Source organism: Heteronotia binoei, chromosome 18 (genome assembly GCF_032191835.1).
Source record: "Heteronotia binoei isolate CCM8104 ecotype False Entrance Well chromosome 18, APGP_CSIRO_Hbin_v1, whole genome shotgun sequence".
In the NCBI taxonomy this organism is placed as follows: domain Eukaryota; kingdom Metazoa; phylum Chordata; class Lepidosauria; order Squamata; family Gekkonidae; genus Heteronotia; species Heteronotia binoei.
In genome coordinates, this window is record NC_083240.1 from 24235013 (window position 1) to 24249056 (window position 14044).

General features: G+C 47.7%; 1 protein-coding gene across 1 annotated transcript in view; it reads left to right on the plus strand.

The window, feature by feature from the left end:
* Positions 1 to 14044, plus strand: part of STX1A (syntaxin 1A) — a 63287-nt gene that overhangs the window by 41668 nt on the left and 7575 nt on the right. Inside the window, exons 4-8 of the mRNA XM_060259308.1 lie at positions 1501 to 1575; positions 3116 to 3189; positions 4607 to 4715; positions 9453 to 9526; positions 11103 to 11240. Coding sequence (XP_060115291.1) covers positions 1501 to 1575; positions 3116 to 3189; positions 4607 to 4715; positions 9453 to 9526; positions 11103 to 11240 — 470 coding nt within the window. The remainder of the gene's footprint in view (positions 1 to 1500; positions 1576 to 3115; positions 3190 to 4606; positions 4716 to 9452; positions 9527 to 11102; positions 11241 to 14044) is intronic.

The window sequence follows — 14044 nt, forward strand, 5'->3', positions numbered from 1 at the left end:
GCTCTTGCCTTAAAAGGGAAGCTGAAATGAAAGATTAGTAATTATTATTTTGGGCCCAATGAGGGCTCAGAACGCCTTACCCTGTCCTTTCACCTTTCCTCTGTTTTATCCTTACAACAATCTTATGAGGTAGGTTGAGCTGAGAGAGAGCGATCAGGGCAAGGGTGACCAAACTTGCTTAATGTAAGAGCCACATAGAATAAATGTCAGATGTTTGAGAACCACAAGACATGAATGTCAGATGTTTGAGAGAAGGAAGGAAGGAAGATGGTAGATGATGGATGGATGGATGGATGATAGAGAGAGGGAGAGGTGGAAAGAAAGCAACTTTAAATGCATTCTCCAAGCTGCTGACTGGCTTGGCTCAGAGAAGTGATTTAAAGAGACAAATGCCTTCTCCAAGTTGGTTGACGGGGTGGTGGTGGCTTCGAGAGCCACACAAGATGTATAAAACATGCGGCTCCTGAGTTACAGTTTGGTCACACCTGGCCTAGGGTCATCCAAGGAGATTCTATGGAGAGCATGGATTTGAACCTAGGTCCTCCAGATGCTAGTCCAGTCCTCTCACTAGTACGCCACACTGTGCCACCACAGAAGAAACCCTGCCTCTGGTTGCATCTTAGCTTGCTTCAGAATATGGAGCACAGAACAGGCCTCCAATGTCACTCTTTATCATGGGAAGGTTCAAAATCTGTGTGTGGGGGGATGCTGTTAAAAAGAAATGATTGGTAATGGAAGAAACTTGAATAGTTTGCAACCCATTGGGCAAAAGTCTTGTTATGTATGTGTTAGGTGCTTAAGGAGTTGTTTCCGACTTATGGCAACTGTATTAAATAATGTCCTCTCAAAAAAGTCCTATCATTAACAGCCTTGCTCAGGCCTTGCTAACGTGGTCCAAAATTTGCTGCAGTCTTCAACATCTCCTTTTTTTGGAACTGGAGAGCAGACTGAGCATTTCCATTATGTGGGGTATGGTTTTGTTTTCCATGTTTGTTGGCCTATTCTTGTTAAGATTTTGATGGACTCCATTACTGTGGCTTGGAATAGTCTACTGATATCTTGGCTGAATGCCATCTCTTATTTTTCTGCCTGCCTAGGTGGAAAGCGGGTGTTGGGCAGCCAGGCATAAAAGAGGGCCAGTTTGATGTAGTGGTTAAGTGCGTTGACTCTTATCTGGGAGAACTGGGTTTGATTCCCCACTCCTCCACTTGCACCTGCTGGAATGGCCTTGGGTCAGCCATAGCTCTGGCAGAGGTTGTCCTTGAAAAGGCAGCTGCTGTGAGAGCCCTCTCAGCCCCACCCACCTCACAGGGTGTCTGTTGTGGGGGGAGAAGATAAAGGAGATTGTAAGCCGCTCTGAGACTCTGAGATTTAGAGTGGAGGGTGGGATATAAATCTGCAATTCTTCTTCTTCAAAACACAGCTGAGTTTCCCCAAAAGTTATGTGACACACATTTGTGACACAATGTTGAGCAATTCTTCTGATCTTTTCCCTTTCAGAAACCAAAGAAGAGTTGGAGGAGTTAATGTCTGACATCAAAAAGACGGCTAACAAAGTCCGCTCCAAACTCAAGAGTGAGTATATGCCGTATGGATCGTGCCGAAGCCCCACCTGTAGATCCCAGTTTGCATTTGCCCAATTTATGAGAACGTCGAACAGGCTTCTTTATCTAGAACTATTCAGCAAGAGGCTCAGCCCAAGAACAGGTGTGCCAGCAAAAGGCAGCCCTGTAGTTTGAGAAAGAGCCATCAGCCTGAAGTCATCCAGTGAGCTTCCATGGGGAGTCAGGACTTGAACCTGGGTCTCCCAGCAGCACCAGGAATATGTAAGGCAGAGCCCTGAGGTCACAAGAACCATAACTTCCAGCTTGGGGGAGGTATCAGTGTGGGAAGTGGCAAAGCACCATCTTATCAGGTAGAAACGCCTAGTTCCAATCCCTAGCATCATGTCCAGTTTACAGATCTCAGGTCAAGCCCTTTGTCTGAGAGCTAGTCTGGTGTAGTGGTTAAGCGCTCGGACTCTTACCCGGGAGAACTGGCCACTTATACTGGCCACATATATTGGCCACTGTGTGACACAGAGTGTTGGACTGGATAGGCCATTGGCCTGATCCAACATGGCTTCTCTTATGTTCTTAACTGGGTTTGATTCCCCACTTCTCCACTTGTACCTGCTGTTGTGACCTTGGGCCAGCCACAAGTTCTCTCACAGCTGTTCTGCTCAAGGGTGGTTCTGGGAGAGCTCTCTCAGCCTCACCCACCTCACAGGGTATCTGTTGTGGGGAGGGGAAGAGAAAGGAGATCGTAAGATGGTCTGAGACTCCTTCAGGTAGTGAAGGGTATAAATCCAATCTCTTATTCTTCTCTGCCCGAGACCCCAGGGAACTGTTGCCAGGCATGCTCAACAACATTCAACCTCTCTTTGCTCCAAATCATTGTCGTTCTGCGTATTTTGTGGCTCTGAAATTGAGCTATCTCTGAAACAGGCACGCCATTCAGCATTATGGCCTTGACAGCGATTGTTATTTGATAACGTTGCTTTATTATTTGATCCTTTTGTAAGCCACCTGAGTTTTGGTGGATGGGCAGGGTAGGCATATTTGAATAAATAAGCACATTCTAGGCACTTTGACTTTAATTATTTTTTTTTAAAAAAAAGATTCTAGTGCTTTGGCTTGTGAATATGTTGTGCAGCAGGGAAACTGCTGAGTCCGGAGTGGCAAAGAGTGGGACTTAACCCTTCTCTCTGCATAATGATGCAAAGAAGGTGCCAATCTGCATAATTTATTCAGGTCACAGAGTTCACCATTGGTTGGCCCAGATTTTGATTGCCTCATATTTTTAGCGCTCGCGTTTCTTTTTAGGGCTTTAGGTGATGCTTGCCAGATGCAACGGTGCATTTAATACGTTAGCATTAAAAGCATCCCTTTTGAAAACGGGGGCATTTGTGGCTGGTGCCTTCTGGAGAGATATTTTTAGCCCCATCTGCGATGGGCGTTTGGCAAGCAAGGAAGACAGTAGCTAGTGAGACCCATCTGTTTCTCGGTTTGCTCTCCCCCCCCCTTCCCTTGTCTCTGAAATAAGCTCTGTTTTCTCCCCCCCTGCTCCCTCCCAGGTATCGAACAGAATATCGAACAGGAGGAAGGACTGAACCGATCGGCAGCCAACTTGAGAATAAGGAAGACACAAGTGAGTCCTTCTTTTAGGGGTCTCGGAGAGACAAAGAAGGAACCTTTGTGTGCTGAAATCATGCACTTGCTGTTAAAAGCTTGGCCACCATCAGAAATTGCCCCTCCCCTTCTGTAATATCTAGGATAACTTGATCCATTTGTATATAAAAACCTGCTCGCTGCATCAGACTAAGCTGAGTGCGTCTAACCCAGCATTGTGCTTCCAACAGAAACTTCTGTGCAGCATACAAGGAAGGCGTGAAGGCTGCAGGGTTTGTTCTTTAGAGGTATACTGCCTGTGAGCATGGAGGCTCCACTTAGCCATCATGGCTAATGGCCATTGACGGACCTGTCTTCCACGAATTGATCCAATACCCTTTTAGAGGCATCTGTACTAAAGGCTGGGAGGGATGGAAGCACGCTGTAGCCCAGCCTCATCAAATCCCAGGAACTAAGTTGAGTCAGTATTTGAATGGGAGACCACCAAGGAGGGCCCTGCAGAGGAATGGCAAACCATCCTCTGCTTCTCACTGGCCTTGAAACACCCTCCTGGGGCTGCACTGGCTATCAAAAGCTTATACACTGGAAATATTTTTTAAAAAAAATATGTACGTGCAGGGCTTTTTTTTTAGCACGAATGCTCAGGAATGCAGTTCCGGCTGGCTTTGATCAGGGGTGTGGCCTAATATGCAAATGAGTTCCTGCTTGGCTTTTTCTACAAAAAACCCTGCACGAAACAATAGTGATGCCAGGGGGTGTGGCCTAATATGCAAATGAGTTCCCGCTGGGCTTTTTCTTGAAAAAAAGCTGTGTGTGTGTCTGGAAGTCATGGTGACCTTTGGTGACTGACCCCTGTTGGGGGCCTGGAGGGTATTCAGAGAGGTGGCTGAATAAAGCCTACCCTTGTTCTCCTGACTTGGTATTCCTTGGAGGTCTCCCATCCCAGTACTTGCCAGTGTCAACCTTGTTTAGCTTCCAAGATCTGACAAGCTAAGGCTTGCCTCCTGGGCTATCCAGGTCAGGGCATCCCCCGGAAAACTTGTTGGTCTTTACTATGCGATTGAATTCAAATCTAGCTCTTCTACTGCATACCAATGCAACTACCTACCTAAAACCCAACTTGGTTCTGGATCCTAATCTTGGGCTGTATAAATAAATACGTAATGCTTCTCTGGCTCCCCAGCTCCTTGAAATAGAACAGATGGATGATGTGTCAAAGAGAACAAATTATAGACGTTCAGCAACACCATTCTTTAATCAAAGGAGAGGAGTCAAAATGCGTGAGCCGAAAGGAAGATGGTGTATGTGTGTGTGGTGGGGGGGGGGGGGGACAGAATTCAGCCTTTTGTTTGTTGTTCTAATTTGGGACTAGAGCCTGGATTGACGCAGAAACCCTTTGTGGGCCTCACATTGCTCCCTCTCTTTCTCCCTTCCAGCATTCCACTCTATCTCGGAAGTTTGTAGAGGTGATGTCGGAGTACAACGCGACCCAGTCGGACTATCGGGAGCGCTGCAAGGGGCGGATCCAGAGGCAGCTGGAAATCAGTGAGTAGTGCCAGGGGGCCCAGCTCAGTGTGCACACCTTTTGCAGCCAAATGACTTAACCTGTCACAGTTTTTATCTTGTTCTCCTCTTGCAAATCGCTTTTTTGGGGTGGATTTGAAATCTAATATTTGACTGTAGCACAAAATGAATAAGACACCTTTTTTTTCCGGGGGCGGGGGAGCTCATTTTGGGTTAGCTTTAAAAAAATGTTTTAAACACCCTGAAGCTCACATAAAAGACTCAAGACCTGGAACAATCACAACAGCCATTATTTAAAAAGTAACAGAAATTTGGGCCGTATTAACTCCTATAGCTATATATTGGCTTTGTACCAGTTTAATTAACATGCCCTCCCCCCATCTTGGCAATTCTGGGAAATGTAGTTTGGTGCAGAGGCTGAGAATCGTCTCCTGGAGAGCCCTTGGTACTCACAAAATACCCTAGTATTCTTTAAGAAGAAAAAGTGTACAATGGCTTTTTGTCTGTTCACACAGTATAATCCAGTTGGGAAGTGGATTTAAAGTGCATTATGTAGTGTTTATGATTGCAGCCAATGTTGATATGTCCTTAGAGGCTAATCTGGTCTCAGAAAACAAGAAACTATCAGAGTCCTTTTCCAGGGAATTATTTTTGTCGCTGTGGCACCTCTACTAAACATGGACAATTCAGGCTCCACCCCCCCCCCCAAAAAAAAAAAAACACCAATCTTTTGGTGCTGGGAAAATGCATTCTTTCCTCCCTACTGAGTGTAATGGGTACTTTCTGGGAGTGAGATTGCCCTGACTAGTATCTGTGACAATATAGTTCCACTGTCACCTTCACCAGGTTGTTGTGACCCCCCTCTCCCTTTTACGTTTTTTGAGGTTCTGAAGTTGGGTTTTTTTTTAGTAGTTTGGATGCCTGCTCATCTGCATTCATCCATACAAAGTGAAGCTGCTTTGAACCTTGCCTTGAACCTTCTTCTTGGACTGTTGAGAAGTCCCGTTGAGAAGTGAAACCGACTGGGTCATATAGGTTTTCAGCTGGCTTTAAGACACAGAGTGGAATCTCTTGTCCATACTTGTCAGTTTTGACTTTCTGGCCCTCTTGGTCATTGAGGCAGTCTCCGGTTTGGGAAGCATTGCTAACTCAAGCTTTACCAGGGCGACAAAAATATATATATTTTGTCCATTTCACTGCTTTGTTCTTGATCGAGAGTGTGACATTGGCACAACTCCCTCTAAGACAAGAAGCAGAAGAAAAAATCCCCTTCTCCACAGCTGAACTTCAGGCACTCCCTCCTCTTTCCGTTTCTTTTTCTGGGGGGGTGTGTCTAGTGAACTGCCATTCCCCTTAAGGTAGATATTCTGTCCTCCATCCCAGGTAACCCACAAGGAACAAAGAGTGCAGCTTGTTGATGGTGCATTTGTAGAAGCGCCCCGTGCACTTGCAAATTATATCTGGATCATGTTTGGGCACAAGTTTTCCATATTGCTTTGCACAAAGATAGTTTTGGGGGCAGCTGGCCAAAGCGCAAGTTGCAAGTGTGACGTAACTGAGAAGCAGGAGAACAGGGACACCCACAGGTGCAACAACACAGGGACAGCCACAGTTGAGCTTGGCAGGGGTCATTTTGTAGAAAAATAGGTGGTGGGGCTCATCCAGGGATTGTTATGCAGCTGCACCTACTATTCAATGCACAAAGAGGTGGAAGTCTCAGAAGGAGGAGGAGGAACTCTCAGAAAGGTTCAGGAGCTGTGCTCCTGTGAACTCCCACTGAATCCGAGGCCTGGAGCTTGGCATTCACTTGGCTGCTGAGCCAAGTGGGTGGCATAGCCTGTCTTTTGACTGTGGCTGGCAAGCCGTGTGTTCAGGTGCAGAGAAGCACAGAGAGGCTTGCTGTGTCTGTCTGCAAGCGTGGCTTTTTCAGGCAGCCAGCACGAAAGTCTGGGGGTGCAAGTGGCTGGATTAACAGGTAGCGGGGCGGAGGTGCAGACGAGAGGGACTAGAATAGAAGGGCTGAGTGGGAGATGTGGGGGACTGGAGAGGAGAATGCTGTGAATGCCATATGCAGAGCGGAAGTGCTGAGTGAAGACAGCTTCCCGTCTTGTGGCGCAGGGCAGCAAATCTTTCTGGGAGGGAAGAAGACCGAAGAAGACTAAAGATTTCTACCCCGCCCTTCTCTCTGAATCAGAGCGGCTCACAATCTCCTTTACCTTCCTCCCCCACAACAGACACCCTGTGAGGTGGGTGGGGCTGAGAGGACTCTCACAGCAGCTGCCCTTTCAAGGACAACCTCTGCCAGAGCTATGGCTGACCCAAGGCCATTCCAGCAGATGCAAGTGGAGGAGTGGGGAATCAAACCCGGTTCTCCCAGATAAGAGTCCGCTCACTACACCAAACTGGCACTCTCTGGGAGAAAGGAAGCAAAGTCAATCTTGGATTTGGTCAGTGGTTGGCAAGCAGACCAGAGAGCGAAGCCCCTTACCACTTCTTCCCACGCTACTTGCTAGGCAGTCTGGTATGTTACTTGTCTTGGGAAGGACACTGGCATAATCCCAGTTGACCATTAAGACACCTACCTGCATGTGGGTCAGCCTTTAGTTATAGCGATGCCTGTGAGGTCCATCCTGCTATGGCAGAAAGGGAAGGGATTGCGGCCTCTAGCATCAAAAGGAGACAATGTGCTGTGTGCTTCTGTCTCCATGAGCTTTCTTTTCCCATACCTTTGGCTGTTCTGTGTCTCGTGATCCCTGATGTTTGCTTTTGGGCCCGTCTTCTGTGCTCTCACGCTCTCTCTCTGTACCATTTGCTGAGGCTCCAGTCCGTGAGCCCCACTCCCCACCCCGCTGTCTCCCTGTAGTGATGCTGCTTCCTCAGAGCAATTCAAGCCTCCCAGCAGCCTCATTAGCAGCTTTTCTGGGCGACTGCTCCAGTTCTGTCAGCAAAGCAGTTTGCCAAAAGCGCAATTAAAAGTTACCTGTAGTGCTGGGCTTTACTCTCTAAAGAAACCCCCAAGGAGGAGAGCTCAAAACAGCAAAGATTGCAGGATGCAGAAAGCGTACATGTCGTAGATAGGCAGTCATTGGCTCACCTGGTCTGACGTCGTTCTGTGCAACGTGGAGTATGAGGAGGGTGGCTTAAAACACCTTCTCAAAGAGAATTCACAGCTGACCTGGACCCTGCCATCATCCCCGTCAGCTGTACGGACTGGTGGAGGACCAAGAGGAGGGTGGGATGATTTTAGCTAAAAACATCCCTTAAATTGTTGGCTATCGGAACTCAACAGAAGCTACCAGGCTTACGGCCACAATTACTCAATCAGTGTAATGAAGATTGATAAATATTCAATCAAAATATATTTGTGCTCTTTCTTCAAGGTAAACGATTAGTGCAAAAGTCAAGCATAACAGCTTAATAGCATCAAAACCCGACTTCTGTGCTGAAGGAGCAAGCTCCCTACCCTGCTGGAGTAAACAGTTTTTTCAGATGAAAAAAGTTCCGATGCACATAGAATTTCATTGGGTCCATGGTCCGGAATATAATCTTTCATATACAGACCCTGCCTCTCTCAAACACACCTGTGGATTGCAAAAAGTCTTTCCTAATGTCCCCAAAATACAACCGGTCGCTAGCTTAGATCAGCCATTTCATGTCTCACTTCATCAGGTACTGGGACGCAAACCAGCAATACAATCACATATCCATTCAGAATCTTTCACAATTAGTCAAGAATTGGGCTGGCTTCTCAAGATGCTCGGGGAGAGTGGCAAGGTTTTGGATATCGGAACTCTTTGTGCAAGAAGACCTGGGAGGAAAGGGGTTAGAATTCTCGCACTCAGGCACACTTGGCGGTTGGCCCCTTTCTCTTATTGGTTAAATCTTGAGCCTCTTTGGCTCTTGCTTTCCTTCTTTCATCTTCTTCTCTCTCTTACCTGGGCTTGGAGCTATAGCAAGTTAATCTGTTTGTGAAGTTTATCTGTTCACAATAGGATAAACGTACCTCCATGCACATTATTATTATTACCTTTAATTTATACCCCACCCTCTCTGCAAGCAGACTCAGGGCGGCTAACAGTCAATTCCAAATTTCAGACAATAAACACAAATTAAACAATCAAACTTCAAACAATAAACACTATTAAAACATTTTAAAACCATTTTTCGGTGCTGTTAAATAACTACCTAGGTGGGATTGTCCTTTACTAACAGTTAAACCCGGTAGTAGTTCCAACATTTCAGTAGTGTAGTCATGTAAGATGTGCTTCTACTTTTGTAAGTAAAATTTCTTTCTCTCATTACCCTTGGGGTCATGTCACCTTTGTCATTTGTTTCAAAAGCATTGTCCCCTTAACTGGGGAATGTGGAGGATCGGGGATACTGTGTGAAGCTTCTGTGCTTCCAAGGCAATTGATTTTTTTTACATTTTACCCAATGTACGCGTTGTAGATAGGCAGTCGTCTATTCACTTTGTCTGACATCGTCCTAGGCAACGTAGAATATGAGGAGTGTGACTAAAAACAGCTTCTCAGAGGGTGAATTCGCAGCCGACCTGGACCCTGTCATCATCCCTGCCAGCCGTATGGACAAGTGGAACCGACCAAAAGAATGGTGGGATGATTTCAGCTAAAAACATCCCTTAAATAAGGGAGAAGGTGACAGTTCTCCAATGATCAGGGAGTTAGCCAGGCAGACAAAAACCTTCCTTCTGTGGTTCGCATTGTTCTCCTGTTAATTCTTGGCCTGTGTCCATTGCAGCTGGCCGAACCACCACCAGTGAGGAACTGGAGGACATGCTCGAGAGCGGGAACCCGGCTATTTTCTCCTCTGGGGTAGGTCATCTCCTCTGCCCTTGAAACTCATTGCAACGAGGAAGGTGGGTTATGCCAAAGGCCATCTGCTGAGTGGATATACCTTTCTTAAGTGGGCTGTGTGGCCAAGCCCTAGTCATTTGCCACAATAAGGAAGGGTCCAGGTATGAACTTGTGCGCCTGAAGCCTTCCCAGAATTCTTTGCTGTTGATTCCTTCCCTGTGTTCCCTGCCTTGTCCCTTTGTCCATCTGCCCTCCAGTTAAGAGTTGCCAGCTCAGGGTTGGGAAATACCTAGAGTTTTTGGGAGTGGAACCTGTGGAGGATGGAGTCTGAGAGGGGAGGGACCTCAGCAGGGTATGATGCCCTACAGTCCACCAATCTAAACAGCCATTTTCTCCAGGGGAGCTGATCTCTGCCACCTGGAGATCAGTTGTAATTCTAGGAGATTTGTAGGCCCCACCTGGAGGCTGGCAACTCTCCACCAGAAACTGGCCTTTTTCTTCTTCAGTCTCCAGCCCAGAGCAGCCCTTCTGGGACCAAGCAGCAGGATCTATCCTCAGGGACTTTCGAGGAGGGCTTGAAAGACTATTTCCCCAAGGGCTTTTTGATTAATAATTTGATTTGGTTTGTTATTTAGCGATGTATCTCTCTCTCCTTCCCCCAAAGGAGGAATGTTTTTGTGGGAATTTCTAGCTTGGATTTTGAATTCTCCTTTGATATTGGAATGGATTGTTTGAATTCAATTAATACATTTTAACCCCACCACTCTTTGACGGGCCCTAACATGGATGGCCCAGGCGTAGCCCATTCTTGTCATATCTCAGACGCTAAACAGAAGATGGGGGAACCACAAAGGAAGTCCAGAATCACACCGTCAAACCACCTCTGTTCCTCTCTGGCCTTGAAAATCCCCTGAGGGGGGTAGGATTGCCAGCTTCCAGGTTGGGAAGTACTTGGAGAGTTTGGGGGTGGAGCCTGAGGAGGGGAGGGTTAGAGGAGGGGAGGGGCTTCAATGGTGTATAATGCCATAGCTCCACCTTCCAAAGCAGGCATTTTCTCCAGGGGAACTGATCTTTGTTTCCTGGAAATCAGTTGCAATAGTGGGAGATTTCCAGCCATTGCCTGGAGGTCCGCAACCCTAGAGGGGTCACCACAAATCAGTTGTGATTTGAAGAAGAAGAGATTGGATTTATACGCTGCCCTTCACTCAGAGACTCAGAGCAGCTTACGATCTCCTTTTCCGTTCCTCTCCCCACAAAAGACACTCTGTGAGGCAGGTGGGGCTGAGTGAGAGAACTGCTCTTTACTGAACAGCTCTGAGAGAGCTATGACTGACCCAAGGTCACCCAGCAGGCTTCCTGTGGAGGAGTGGGAAATCAAGCCTGGTTCTCCCAGATTAGCGTCTGCCACTCTTAACCTCTATACCCAATTGGCGCTGACTCAATGGCCCTTCCCACCTCCATTCCTACAAGAAGTGATATGCCTCAGTCTCCAGTCAGGGCTCCACACAGCGTCTCACCAGTTTGCCCAGGTGTGGCAGCTCTTCTCCGGCCGTCCACCACCACGTCCTGTTCACTTCCTGCTTCCCTTTGCCAGATCATCATGGACTCCAACATCACAAAGCAGGCCTTGAACGAGATCGAGACGCGGCACAGCGAGATCATTAAGCTGGAAACCAGCATCCGGGAGCTCCACGACATGTTCATGGATATGGCTATGCTGGTGGAAAGCCAGGTGAGTCCCTCTGTTGGGAGGGGGGAGGGGAGGTCAAGCAAATTGCTCAGGCAGGGCCAAGAGACCAGAAGGGGGATCCTGGTGTTGGCAAGTCCGGAGACAAAGTCTGGTCCTGTCTTCAAGCGATTAGGCCTCTGCTCTGCAATTTTAGGACCACAGAGATGGGTTTAAACACAAGCTAAGTAAGCTACAGTTCAGGGCCTCTCATTGTATCTCAATCCTAGCAGGACTCCCCGGTGTTGATTTAACCATTCTGCTACAGCAAGAAAGCTGCTTTGCTTATCCCAGGTTCAGTCCCTAAATCTCAGGTAGCAAGGGGCTGAGCCATTGTTACCCTTAGGAAGTTTTTTCTAATGTTCAGCTGAAGCGCAGGGCTCTTTTTGTAGCAAGAACTCCTTTGCATATGAGGCCACACCCCCTTGATGTAGCCAATCCTCCAAGAGCTTACAGTAGGCCCTGTACTAAGAGCCCTGTAAGCTCTTGAAGGATTGGCTACATCGTGTCTGTGTGTGGCCTAATATGCAAAGGAGTTCCTGCTATAAAAAAAGCCCTGGCTGAAGGTTACCCGCCTGTTAGACCTAGTCTTGCTTTCTGCCGCTGCAGAGAACCAGTCTTTGCCCTCTTCCATGTGGCCACCATTTGGGTCTATGAAGAGTAGAATCATGCCTTCCTTGAGGATTCTCTTCCCCAGGCTGAATATGCACACCAGATGCAGCATAAAGCCATGGGGAACAGAAAGAGGGGCACGTCTGGTGCTCCCTTTGCAAACTCCGAAGATCCCCAAGGATCCCAAGTATGTAAGCAGCTAGTGGAAGGCACTGCAAACACCGTATTGTGCAGTAATTTAGTCTCTCTGACCACCTACTTTGCACACAGGAAGGCCTGGGGTTCATCTTCAGTCACAAGACCAGGCCAAGACCACGAAGAGACACCTCCTGTTACAACAGACACCATAGGGTCAGGGGGAATTTGGACCCAAGTTAATAGAAGGCAGCTCTTTTAAGACAGAATTGCAACTTGGGGACCATGTTTCACCCCCGAGACCTGTCACACATACTGGCTCCGATTGGGTGTTTCTATAACAGAATTTGCTGCTGCCATCAGAAGGGCCATCCGCTTAAAAAGGCAACCAGGTACATTTGTGCCTGAGAAAGGGGCTGTCGACGGTTGTTAGCCAAGACAGTTAAATGGAACCTCCATGCTCAGAGGCAGCGTACCTCTAAATACTAGTTGGTCCAAATGCAACATAGAGGGAAGCCTGTCACTTTCAAGTTCTCCCCATGGACTTATGGTGGCATCCTGGCCATCCCCTGTTGGAAGCAGGATGCTGGATAAACCAAACCAGGGCTTTTCTCACCTTCTGTTTTAAATGCTGGATTTTACAAGAAGTGTTGGGAGGGGGGTTGTCTTTGTGGGCCAGAACTGTTTTACCATGGGTGGGCTGCAGTCACGAATACACTGAGGGTTGTCTTGAGTCCAACAAGTATGACGTTACCCAGAACAAGCAAACAAAGAAATCCATGGCCTACCAGAGTCCTTCAGAACAGCTTGTCCAGCCAGCTTACGCAAAGTCATAAGCAGGGCTTTTTCTGTAGTAGAAGCCCAGCAGGAACTCATTTGCATATTAGGCCACACCCCCTGGCATCACCATTGTTTTGCGCAGGGCTTTTTTGTAAGGGAAAAACCCAGCAGGAGCTCATGTGCATATTAGGCCACACCCTCTGGCATCACCATTTTTCCCCACATAGGGCTTTTTTGTAGAAGAACCCCAGCAGGAACTCATTTGCATATTAGGCCACATCCCCTGATGCCAAGCCAGCCGGAACTGCGTTCCTGCTTAAAAAAAAAAAAAAAGCCCTGGTCATAAGTAAAATGGGCTAGAACTCCTCCAGACTCTGGTACCCTGGAACTAATAGAAAACATGAAACAGAGTTCTGCATATTACAGGGAGCCGCTGCCAGAAGCATCTCTTCTTTCTGGGTAGCATTTAGCCAGGTCAAATCTGGGAGGTGATCAGTGTTCCCTCTAAGCTGAGTTAAGCCTCCAGCTCACACATTTTTGTCGTAGCTCAGGAAGGATGACCCCAGAGCACAGTAATGAATGCAGTAGCTCACAGCTTTAATGCCAGTAGCTCACAACCTTGGTGCCAGTAGCTCACAAAGTAGAATTTTTGCTCACAAGACTCTGCAGCTCAGAGGGAACATTGGAGGTGATATTGCAAATTTCCCTGCCCCATGCAAACAGCAACCAAAGTAAAGGAATGGACTTGTCTGAGTGCCACAATGCCACAGACTTTGTTCGACAAAAGGGGGACAGGAGGGGAAGGAAAGAGGCAGTCCTTTGGAGAGGGCTCGCCTGGTGGGTGTGGTCTGGTCTCTGGGTTGACCTCTCTGGGGACCCTTCCTGAACCCTGTTTCTACCCCCCTCTCATGCTACCGTGTGCACTTGGATAAGGGCGTTCAGGCATTGGCAGGTAATGCCCAATTCTTGGTGTGTTAGGGGCAATTGCATGTCTGTGGTGCATGGCTGCTGTTTCCCCGCATGCTCCTGAAGTGGTGGTGGTGGTGGGAAGGGAGGCCTGATGGCCCTGGAGAGCTGGGCCAAATCTAGACTCACGTGTGGCTAATTTCCTCTCAGCTTTTGCCAGCCAAACGGCCGGATTGGGATGGATGGAGGGCATGTCCCAACGCTGGCGACTATGTCTTACAAAAGGCAAGGTTTTGGGAATGAACTGCTTCTAGGCTGCGTGCAGGTGTGCAGGGTCATTCAGAACCAACATTTGGCTTTTCCTCTGTCCCGTTGTG